This window comes from Castor canadensis, chromosome 4 (genome assembly GCF_047511655.1).
Source record: "Castor canadensis chromosome 4, mCasCan1.hap1v2, whole genome shotgun sequence".
Taxonomy (NCBI): domain Eukaryota; kingdom Metazoa; phylum Chordata; class Mammalia; order Rodentia; family Castoridae; genus Castor; species Castor canadensis.
The window spans coordinates 53,891,168-53,903,612 of record NC_133389.1 but is presented as its reverse complement, the minus strand read 5'-3'; the positions used below and the strand labels follow the sequence as shown (position 1 = coordinate 53,903,612).

General features: G+C 41.9%; 1 protein-coding gene across 2 annotated transcripts in view; it reads left to right on the top strand.

Annotated features, from left to right (window-relative positions):
• The window catches only part of Colec12 (collectin subfamily member 12), a 179,122-nt gene that overhangs the window by 133,291 nt on the left and 33,386 nt on the right, over positions 1-12,445 (top strand). For both annotated transcript variants that reach the window (XM_074070203.1, XM_074070202.1), the window contains exon 3: positions 11,388-11,510. In XM_074070203.1, coding sequence (XP_073926304.1) covers positions 11,388-11,510 — 123 coding nt within the window. The remainder of the gene's footprint in view (positions 1-11,387; positions 11,511-12,445) is intronic.

Sequence of the window (12,445 nt, the reverse complement as noted above, 5' to 3'; positions counted from 1 at the left end):
GGGGCCAGATGCACTAGAACGAGTCGTGCGCTGGCAAGGGTGTAACAACCGGCCTCCAGAAGGTAGGAGTTGTGCGTGTGCTCACTTCCAAGGAGTAACTGTTCTCAGCAGGACCATCTCAAGTCACCTGTGTAGAGTCACCCAACATGGCATTGTGAGGAGGTACAATATTCCAGTTCTTGCCAGTCTGGCTCTAGCCACACCTCTGCTAAATCTACGGGAAACTGTAAACTTGACTTTTGCTTTAGAAATCCTACTTTGTCACATCTTTTCTGCCTAAAGAAAGTCACTTGTGTGTGTGTGTGTGTGTGTGTGTGTGTGTGTGCGCGCCTATAAATGTATGTATGTATTTATCTAGTTATTTCAGTTTTAAACAATTTTCTAAATTTAGCTTGTCTTATGAACTCATGGCCTGGAAAATTTGGGAAGCAAACAATTTCCCATCTACCTTACATTTAGTTATAATTTGTTATATGCACCTGCTGACTTGTTGTTGTTTTTTTTATTTTCCAGTTTTGTTCCTTTAATCTTGAAAACGGTAGCTGTCCACCCCATGAAAAGATTTCTCCTTCCCTCGGCCCTTTGTCCACTTTTGCTAACCAGTGTGTGGCTGGTAAATGGGATGTTCCTCCTGAGTCAGAGCTCAAGTCAGAGCTCATTTCAAGTTCGTTGCCTCATTTCTCATTACGGTTCAGGACTGAGGCTACATTGGTCCAGAACAGAACCATTGCTGTAGTCTTCGTTTGAAGAAATAAAACACATATCCATAGAGGAATGTCTGCTGAGCTGGTTTATTTTTGTTTATATTGCAGCGCCTCCCCTCCCCCATCAAAACTGTGGTTTTCTTGGTTTAAGAAGAAAATGGCGTGGACCGTGAGAGTGGATTCAGGCTTTTACTTGAGCACTGTCCTCAGCCTTCACATGTGGGCACTGTTTGAGTGACCAACAGCAAATGCCCTGACCTTAACTGAGGTTTTGCCCTGCTAGCCACTGCTCCTGTCATTCTCCGTCCGCCCTAAAGTGAGTGCCGAGACAGATGTGGAAATGCCGACTTGCTTTCCAGTCTTGCATTCATTTTCATGTGGGAAGGGGTCTAAAAGGCAGGCTTTGCACTCCTGCCATTTGTCCGCCCTTCCCCCCCAACAGAGAACTGGTCTCTGGGATCAGGTGGTCTTCTGGTGGCTGCGTTTGGACTGTGGGCCTCTGAGCAGCTCACCTCTCCCAGGACAGTGAGATGAGCATGTCACATCACCTAAATGTCTGCGCACACGGAGGAGAGAGTTGTGAAATTCCCTACACCTGAGAGCTGGTTCCACAAGAGCCTTGGTGCCCTCTTCTACCCTCAGGCAGGATGCACACTGCAGTCATATTTTTTTTACTATAATTTTTTATTAGGATATATTCATTATATGGGGGCGGGGATCCGTAGTGACAATTCTGTTTAGACTTATATTGTACATTATTTATCTTGCCTCCATCATCTCTCTCCATCAGCCCCATTCCCACCCCACTTAAAGCAATTGCAAGAGGTTTTTCAGTTCTGTACATGAAGTCCATCAACCATATACCATCACCTCAACCTCCTTCCTTCACCCTCCCCCTCACACTATTACTCCCCCCGACCATGTACACCGTGTCTGTTTTACAGTCCTGATTTTAATTATTAATATTTAAGTTGACATTCAGAGGGGTGTCTCAATGTGTGTCCACTGTGGGTGTGCTTTAATTTGGTCTGTTCAATGCTTTCGAATACTCTCTCTTACCCCTTTACCCTCCCCCCATTTTCAACAACTTTCAGTACACATCCTTATATCCTCTACCTTCACATCTTATGGTATGCAATATTACTGATGCTCTGTCACTCTCTTCTCCTTTCCCTCTTTCCCCAAGTCTCATAGAGTAGTTCCACTGTTATAAACATGTTCTGCATCTGGGTTTGTATATGCTCATGCTTGTTTTTGTGTATATGTTTATCTTTTGGATCTATTTTCCACATTTGAGAGAAAACGTGTCTTTTGTGTTTCTGGCTTACTTCACTTAAACTGATGTCCTCCAGTTGTATCCATTTACCTTCAAACCCCATGTCATTATTCCCTGTGGCTGAGTAATACTCCATTGTGTCTAGATACCACAATTTCTTGATCCATTCATCAGTTTAGGGCATCTGGGTTGTTTCCATAGCTTGGCTACTGTGAATAATACTGTGATGAACATCAGTGTACAGGTGTCTCTCTGCTGTATCCTGTCTTAAGTTCTTTTGGGTAGATGCCCAGGAGTGGTATCACTGGATCATATGGCAGTTCTAGCTCTAGTTTTTTGAGGAATCTCCATACTGCTTTCTACAGTGATTGTACTTATTTGCCTTCCCGCCAGCAGTGTGTAAAGGTTCCTGTTTCTCCACATCCTCACCAGCATTTGTTGTTGTTATTGCCCTTGATTATGGCCATTCTAACTGGGGTGAGATGAAATCTAAGAGTTGTTTTGATTTGCATCTCTTTCATAAACAGGGAAGTTGAACACTTCATGTATTTATTGGCCATTTGTACCTCTTCCTTTGAGAATTCCCTGTTTAATTCATGTGCCCATTTCTTCATTGGGGTGTTGATTCTTTGGGGGCTGAGTTTTTTGAGTTCCCTGTAGATCTGGATATTAGTCCCATACCATATGAGTAGCTAGCAAAGATTTTCTGTGGGCTGTCTCTTGAGTCTGGTGACTGTTTCTTTTGCTGTGCAGAAGCTCTTTAGTTTGATGCAGTCCCATTTGTTCATTTTTTCTCTTACCCAAAACCAGCAGACAGAAATAATAAAGATCAGGGCTGAGATCAATGAGATCAAAACCAAACAAACTATACAAAGAATAAATGAAACAAAAAGTTGGTTCTTTGAAAAGATTAAAAAGATCAACAAACCCCTAGCCAACATAACAAAACAGAGGAGGGAGAATACCCAAATTAATAAAATCAGAGATGAAAAAGGGGACATAACCACAAATACCAGTGAAATCCAGAGAATCATTAGAGAGTACTTTGAAAACTTACAGTCAAGTAAACTAGATGAAATGAATAAATTCCTAGATGGATATAACTAAAATTGAACCAAGAAGATATTAACTACCTAAATAGTCCTATTACATATAATTAAATTGAAGCAGTTATGAAGAGTCTCCCTACAAAGAAGAGCCCAGGACCTGATGGGTTCACGGTCAAATTTTGCCAAACCTTTAGAAGAACTAACAACAATATTCCTCAAACTTTTCCTGTAAATAGAAAGGGAAGGAACACTACCAATCTCATTCTATGAAGCCAGCATTGCATTCCTTCCAAAACCCAGTAAAATACAGCCAGAAAAGAGAATTGTAGACCAATATCTTTAATGAATAGATGCAAAGATTCTCAACAAAATACTGGCAAACAGAATTCAACACATCAAAAAGATCATATACCATGATCAAGGTGGCTTCATTCCAGGAATGCAAAGATGGTTCAACATATGTAAATCTATATATATGTAATATAGCATATAAACAGAAGCAAGGACCAAAACCACATGATCCTCTTAACAGACACAGAAAAAGCCTTTGACAAAATCCAACACCCTTTCATGATAAAAGTTCTGAAGAAACTAGGAATAGAAGGAATGTTCCTAAACATATTAAAGGCTATACATGAGAAACCTAGAGCCAACATCATACTAAATGGAGAGCATCTGAAACCATTCTTCCTGAAGTCAGGGAACAAGACAGGACTGTCTACTTTCTCCACTCCTATTCAATATAGTTTTGGAATTCCTAGCCAGAGCAATAAGACAAGAGCGAGAAATAAAAGGGATTCAAATAGGGAAGGAAGAAATTAAACTATCACTATTTACAGATGACATGAACCTATATCTAAGGGATCCCAAAATTTCTACCAGAAAACTACTAGAAATCATGAACTCTTTTGGCAATGTAGCAGGTTATAAAATTAACATACAGAAATCAGTAGCTTTTCTATATACCAACAGTGAACAGACTGAGAAAGAAATCAGGGAAACAATCCCATTTACAATAGCCTCAAAAACAATAAAGTGCCTTGGGGTAAATTTTAACTGAAGAAACCGAAGACTTTTTTAATGAAAACTATAAGCCCCTGAAGAGAGAACTAGAAGAAGACATCAGAAGATGGAAAGTCCTTCCATGCTCGTGGATCGGTAGAATCAACTGTGAAAGTGGCCATACTACCAAAAGCAATCTACATGTTCAACGCAATCCCTATCAAAATTCCAATGACATTCTGCACAGAAATAGAAAAAACAATCATGAATTACATATGGAAACACAAAAGACCTCAAATAGCCAAAGCAGTTCTGAGAAAAATTCCAATGCTGGAGGCATCACAATATTCAACTTCAGACTATACCACAGAGCTCTAATAATAAAAACAGCATGGTATTGACACAAAAACAGACAGAAAGACCAATGGATCAGAATAGAAGATCCAGACGTAAACCTACACATCTGTAGCCAACTGATCTTCAACAAAGGATCCTGAAACACACGATGGAAAAAACACAGCCTCTTCAACAAATGCTGCTGGGAAAACTGGATATCCACATGCAGAAGACTGAAACTAGATCCCTGTCTTTCACCCTGTACCAAAATCAACTGAAAGTGGATCAGAGACCTTAATATAAGGCCTGAAACTTTGAAACAACTCCAAGAAGCAGTAGGAAATACACTGGAACAGATAGGTATAGTCATATTGATTAAACCACAGCTGTGCAAGGTGCTAGATAGCCCTGGTTTGTTTACGGAAACACAAAGGCAATCCTACAGAAAAATTAAATCCTGATCCCTCTCAGAGAAGTGAGCCTGAAGATGACATTTAAATTCCCTGAGAAACACAAAGGAGTGTGGATGTGTGCAGTGTGACCCACACAGTGCAAATCTCAAGATCCAGAGAGGAAACCAGCAGTGTTTTGGAAGGAAGCATAGGGAGCTCTTTCCTGCCATTCTGGATGCCTGGTAGATAGGGAAGCCCCATATGAGAAAGGGCATGGCCAGCAATTTGAGGGTCTAAAGAACTCTGGCTGGGAATCAGGAAACCTGAACCCTAAAGCCAGCATTAAGCATCTGGGACTCTTCTTTTAAGGCACTGAAGGAAATAATACAATGGCATGGTGGCATATACAAGCCACCCCATTGGCAGAAATTCTCCTGAGTTGCTAAGCAGCCTTATTTACCAAACCCACAGCCAATTCTGAGCTCTCATGAAATAAGGAGCATTTACTTAGAGTGGGGTTACCTTGCTCCTGAGGTGTGTCACCACAGATAGTAAAAGAAAAATGCCATCCTACAGAAGACTTGAGCCTGTAATAGCTCAACTAAACTGTGCTGCTCATTTCTGAGTCAGGTTCTCTCTCAACACATGGAAGGTTGTTTTTCTGCACTGATTTATTTTGACAGGAATCTTCTAGTACAAGTCTAACCCTCAGAGCTCTACAGTTTATCTAAGTAGGCATCCTTCACCTTGCTGTGCTTGCCTTTCACTTCTAGAGGTAAATAAGTTTAGGGAAAAGTGTGAGATAGATCTGCAGTCGACTTGGTGTCAGCTTCTTTGGCTCTGAACTTTCCTCAGATCTATAAGATTTGGTCAGATTCCTGCTCTACAGGTTGAATGTAGGGGTTATAAGTAAGAAAAAGAGGGGAGCCTGGCCTCAGTAATAGCAGTGGTCCTTACAGTTTCTCTTTGCATTTGCACCACTAGCAAATCTCTTGCACTAAAGAAACGTCTAGTGGCCTCCCTCCAAATACCTGCACAGTATAAGTGTCTGTTTCAATTATACAGCAGGCCTTGATGGCCCAAGCTGGAGCTGCATTTTCCTGAGTTCTTTTAATGAAAAGATTCAGTGCTTAATCACAGAAGGACATGGTATGGCAGTGCCAGATAATGAAGTTGCCAGGCCTGCAGAAAGTGTCATCTGTCAGGATGTTGACAATGTGCTCCATGCCCATAGAATGAAATGACCAGGAATACAGCCAAGCCAGGAGGGAGCCAGCGGGGTGGGGCAGATGTGAGAGATGTGATGGTTGACCTCCCCAGCCAGCAAGGATTCCTCTGCTCGAATTGAAAGCATTTGTGGACAGGTCATATAGTAAAGGAGTCTTACTATGAAAACCACAAAGGGAAAATAATGCATTCTTTTGAGATATTGCACATTCTGGCAGACACTATATATTGTGAGTGAGACCATTACATCTGGTTTTTGCCTGCAACAATTCTTTTTTAGAAGACAGGGTATAAATTATAAATTTTAAACAAATAATACATGTTCTTTTTTAAAACATTAAAACCAAACCAGAACTGACTGCCTTTTTATATACATGAATAAATTTTAACGAAAAGAAACTATACCCTTGGTAAATGTACGAAGTATTATTGCAAGTTCAGAATGAATGCTGAAGAGTTCATACTCTCATAAGGTCCTTCTAAATATTTTTTCTTGTTTGAATACACATTTGTGAATACAGAGTTCTGTGAGACTTCTTCTTTTGCACAGAAGGAGATTTTATTGCCACTTCCTGTCCTGTTTCCATTTTTGTGATTGTTCACATCATTTAGGAAACTTGGCAGAAGAAGGTAGCCAGCCAGGTGTGGTGGCACATGCTTGTAATTCCAGCTACTTGGGAGGTGGAAGTAGGAGGATAGTGGTTTGAGGCAGCCCAAAACAAGTTAGTGGGAAACCCTATCTGAAAAACAAACTAAATTCAAAGGATGGGGCGGGGCATGGTTCAAGTGGGATGCCCCAAGTTCAATCTCCATTCTGGGTGGGTAGGTTGGATGGATGGATGGATACGGGTGTCCAGTGCTGGGATTTGTATTTAGGAAACTAAATACAATGTTCTGTCACAGTGAATGACCTTTATAATGAGGAGAAGTAATTATTTGTGGGATAAAGTGGCTTTGGTATTTAACTTTTGTTCTAGTGATATTGCATAACATACAAGTAACTCACCAGGATGTTAACTCTGATTGTTTTGTTGCTTTGGAGGGCATTTTAATTACATATAGGAATTTATGTGAATTACCAGTTTTACTGTCAGAGCCAAATCATTCTCTTGGATTTATGGGAATATATGCCACCAGCAATAGATTAATAACTGAAAAACCACATGAAAAGGTCACTTCAAACCTCAGATCAAAACTGTGGTCTTCTGGATTTTGCAATCTTGCAGCTTTGTGAAACTTCTCTTGTGTAACACAATCTTTACGGCCACCCCAGTGGGCTGTAGTTGCTTAGGATAATCCAGACTGCCCAGGAGTGCTGCCCTAGGACCAAAGTGCCAGCCCCAACCTTCCAAGGGAAAGGATTAGTCAGGATGGACCCATTTTAATAGACAAGCCTGACTTTGGTGATACACATGGCGGGAAAATACAATAGTGAAGGCAACTCTTTTTTTTTTTTCTACAAAAAGATTGGGAAAAGAGCCTGGACCACAGCACTTGGGAGGGCTGTTTATGGCAACCACAGCAGAAAGGAATTCTCTTTGCTGGTGAATTCTTCTGGCCTTTGCACTGTCATTCCTGCAGCCAGTTAACCGCCCCCCACCCCACCCCCACACTTCTTCCTTGCAATGTGTTATTTGAAACCCAGCTACATGGGGAGCTTTGAGTTTGGACACTAGGGACCAAATTGTCACCGGATTCTGAACTTCAGTGGAATATTCGACAAGTCAACCAGAGTGATTCTGGCTTCATGGGGGCCCCCCAAAGTCTTTTGAATAGCGAAGACTTGGACACTGGAAAATACATTCAAACCAGGAGCCAAGAATGGAAGGGAGCAGGAGGTGGTTCTAGAGGGATCACCAGTGGGAAGGCCTTTCTGCCTGTGGCCTGCTGCGTTACAAATGCACTGGTTAGTCCTGCTTTTTCGAAAAGCCAGATTTCTTGGTGGTAAGGGCCAGCACTGCTTCACTTCCTGAACTGGAATCTCTTATCCTTTTGCCCTTCCTTCCTCCCCCCACCCCCCCATGGGAACAAAGTCCCCAGTCTCTGGAAAGTAATGCTAAGAAAACAAACACTACAAAGGCTGGTAACGTAACGGGGACCTCTCTAGTGTTTTTTGTGAGCATCTAGGTTCAGGGAGGAAGGGGTCTCCCAGCTCTAGGAGTCAGCAGGGTCTCTTTGTAGTAGGCATCTGTATGTTTGGCCAGATGTCCTCCCAGGGGAGGGCAGAGAAGGAAAGATAAAACAGAGTTCTTATTAAAAATAAGTCTCTGGGAGGGGGAGAAAAAACAAGCCAGAGAAAGTGTGTCAAGTGGAAATGGAGTCCAGGCAGTGCCATCTGATTCCGATTAGTGCCCGTACAGTCAGCAGTGAGAAATGTGCTCAGCAGGGAAGTGCCCTGCTCTTTGGAATGTGAGCCAGTGACAGCTGCCTGCAAGCCAATCTGCATGGGCGCCATAAGCACAAGACGTCCAGTGGCAACCCAGGGCTAGCACACAGGAAAGAACAGGACACGTGGCTCCTGATCCTGCCTCACCTCTCTTCCCATCAGTAACACAGTGGAACTTGGCCTGATGGCCTCTGTGCTACCTTCTGCCCTCAGGTTCCATTATCCACTTAACCTGCTCTCTGCCCCAATCTCCCGAGGCTCTTCTGGGTGGAGTGTGTATCATCCTGGAGAGTTATCAAGAGCTCACCTGCTACGGTCCAGAATGAATGAAACTCCCACCAACCATGGAAGTATCACCCAGTCTTTGTACAGGAGGGTGGTGAAGCATCCCTGGCTGTCATCCTGGTGCTTCACAGTTGCCACCAAAACAAACTTACTTTTTCTCAACATGGAATGTGGCATGTTTGTGGGTCTACCTACACTGATCCTCTCCCAATTTCAAAAATATGGTCACTCTTACTTGATGGAAGGGGATTTTGGGAGAAGAGAGAGAAAGAGTCCCCTTTAGTTAAGGGTGGGCCATTGAAAGTTTGTTTTCGTTTTTTCCTCTTGACACATGTCATGAGGACAGCAGCATTTTAGTGCAGGGTGAGGCTGGATTCCTGAGGGAATGGAGGAGGAGGAAGCTAAGCAGACAGAGACTGGCAAGTGGAGGGGTGGTGGCATTTGGGGTCCAGTACAGGTTAGAATCCTAGCTACATGGAAAGATGTCATTTCAGCCCTCACTAATGAGTGTCCTGCACAGAGAGAATCACAGATGCTGTATGACCCAGCTTAGAATCTGAACTTTTTGCCCAGGGCTGGCCTCAAACTGAGATCCTCCTACTTACTCTTCCGACATACTTGGGATTACAGGCCTGTACCACCCACACCCAGCTCATTTGTTCAGAGAGGGTCTGTCTCGCTGTCTTTTTGTTTGGGCTGTCTTTAAGTCAACATCTTCCTGATCTCTGACTTCTAAGTAGCTGGGATTATAAACCATCACTCCCAGGATCCTGGTGTTTTGAGTTTAACTATCTGAGAGTTTGGTTAGTAGCATTTAACTTGGAGATCTGTTTCTTTTCTTCTGGTCATTTTGATTTTTAGATAGTCTCATTATGTAGTCTAGGCTGGTCTTGAACTCACAGCCCTCCTGTTTCAGACTCCCAAGTGCTGGGATTATAAGCGTGTACTATCATACCTGGCTAAATACCTGTTTTGGCAGAATTAGTATTAAAGTCAGTTTTGGCACTTGGATGTACAGGTGGTTATTACAGAAGTAAGGCAGAAAGGGAAAATGGGAACATTGTAACACAAAGACATGAATTTGCTCTAGGTCTGTTGGATAAACAGTCTGTTCTGCCAGCTTCACCTTGTGCTTCCAAGTATGGTCCTCAGACCAGACATCATCCAGACCTTGTTAGAAATGCAGACCGTTAGCTCCTAACTCAGACCTCCTGAACTCGAGCCTACGTTTCAACAATGCGATACACGAAGCCCTTTCACATTAGAGAGGCAGCTCTAAAGCATGGCCCTGGTCCAGCAGCTCCAGTGTCACCAGGAGCTTGTCAGGTTGACATCCACATTCTCAGGCCTCTTCTCAGACCTACATCAGAAATACTGCGTGTTAGCAAGCCCCATGAGTGAGTCTGAAGCACCCCAAACTTTGCAAAGCCTTCCTCTAAGCTATGGGACAGACATATGGGGGCCCCTTCCCTCGTGTCTGTTCCCAGAACACCACAGGCTTGCTTGACCCCTAAGAGCTAAATTGGAGTCATATTGTACTGTGTTTCCGTCATCATTTTGCATTACACACAGCTCAAGAACTCTGTTCACCAAAGAAGGCCACTGTGTGTAAAATTACAAACCAAAGGACAGAAACTTCGAGTGTGGCTTAATCCTCATGACTTACCTATCAGAAATCATGGGCACAATCACAGGAGATCAGTCTTTTAAGTGCTGTCACTCCTGGGGACACTGTTAGACACACTCAGGGAAGTGGAGCAGGAAAACAAGGAGTCTCCTGAAATTCTGATCCTTTGTACAGTGTGATTTTCACATTAAAATGATCATAGTCTTCATCCTCTGTGTTTCTAATCAGTGAAATGGAACAGTCCCTATTCATGCGTTAGTTTCTGGAGGCCCTCGGAGGAGGAATGCTGGTTTACCACTTAGACTGGACTGTAAGCAGTAAAAACTTACCTCCTCCTCAAAGATGTCTGTTTTTTCTATTTGTTCAATAGTCATTATTCACAGTACTGTCACAGTATTCTGAGAGTATCTGTTTTTGTGTGTATGCAATACACAAAATGGTTATAGACTATTAAGAAGTTCACTCTGAAAGTAACTGTTTTATGTGATAGGTTCCAATATGTTACAACCAGTGGACTGTGGATAGACTACTTTTTTGGGGGTAGGGAGACGGGGGTCCTAATTTGTTGTGTTTGCCAGTTTCCATGGTGTAAATACTCACTTAGGGCTGATTTCATGCTACCATCAGTTTAATGACTAGAATTCCTATAAATTTAACAAGTGGCTCTCACAAGCCAGTGGGAACCAGCTCTAATAGTGAAACAAATTTCAAGGACAGGTCACAGGTTTTTGTTTGTTTGCTTGTGTTCAAATTGCTTTCTCTCCAATAATGTCTGAAGCAAGAGGATTTGACTATCTTAAATCTTTTGTCCTGTGGAGTTGTTTATTGAAATTATAATTGTAACAGAATGCAATTTGAAGCTATTCAATGAGACAAAGTTATATGTTATTTTAAAGTTATAGTAAATACAACCAAAACTACATAATGTAATAATTACAGAGCTTGCATTGTTGCAGCAGTGAGTTTGTAATTTTAAAATACTTCCAGTAATACACTAAGGCAGATGTAAAAGTTATTCTTAGTTATGGCACTTGAACACCAAGGCAAAAAAGTCACTATTTGAAATGCTGTTTTTGTTTACTTTGTTAAAACTTCTCTTACAGGTATTCAGGAAGGAACACAATGTACCAAATGTAAAAATAACTGGGCACTGAAGTTTTCTATCATATTATTATATATTTTGTGTGCCTTGCTAACCATCACAGTAGCCATTTTGGGATATAAAGGTGAGTACCCTTTCCTTTTCCTTCCAAATAGCAAGGGAATTTGGAAGTTAATTTTCATTAATAAGCATGAAAAAAGGTCATATTTGGAAGTATGAAGTACAATTGATCCTAAGTATCCAGAGGGAATCAGTTTCTAGGACCTCTGAGGATATCAGAACCTGTGGATGCTATGGACTGTAGGGTTTGCAGATAACCTTCGCACATCCTCTCACATCTCCGTACACTTACGTCACCTGTAGATGACTGTGATACCTAATACAATGTAAATGCTGCATAAGCAGTTGTTTTACTGAATTGTTTAGGGAATAATACAAGAAAAAAGCCTTGAGTGTTATTTTTTTAAATCTATCTATACATGTTAAATACAAATGCATTTTGTTCTGAATAGTTTCAGTCTAGGGACATCTGCTGAACTGCATTTCTACAACTCAGGTGTAAAACTGAGCAGCCTCAGGAGCTCCTTCACTGTCTGAGCTTTTTGTGCTATAGGACCTTCCAACAATAATAATGGTCCTCTGTGAGCTTTAAACATTGTCTTTCCTCTTTGTTGCTCTTTCCTACCTATTTCCAGCTGCTCCCTCTTCCTCTGTTTTTTTTTTGTTGTTGTTGTTTTCATCTTATCTCTAAAAGGCTCTGTGGAAACCCTTGACTCAGCACATAGGAAAACTCTGCTTACCAGAGGATAAGCAAAACAAGATGGTCAGTGGCACAGCTTACTCATTCAGGGACAGGCCAACTGATTCCCTTTTTCCTCTCTAGCACATTTACTGTTTTCATACAGTGCCATGAAAATATTGACTGCAAATTAAGCAAAGAGCAGCACCATCACCTCAGCGCCACCTTCCAAAATGTTAGGCCTACACACATCTGCTTTAAGGTGAAGGAGGAGATTTTTGCCTGAATCCTCCTGACTTGTAGACAAAGTAGGTTCCCCC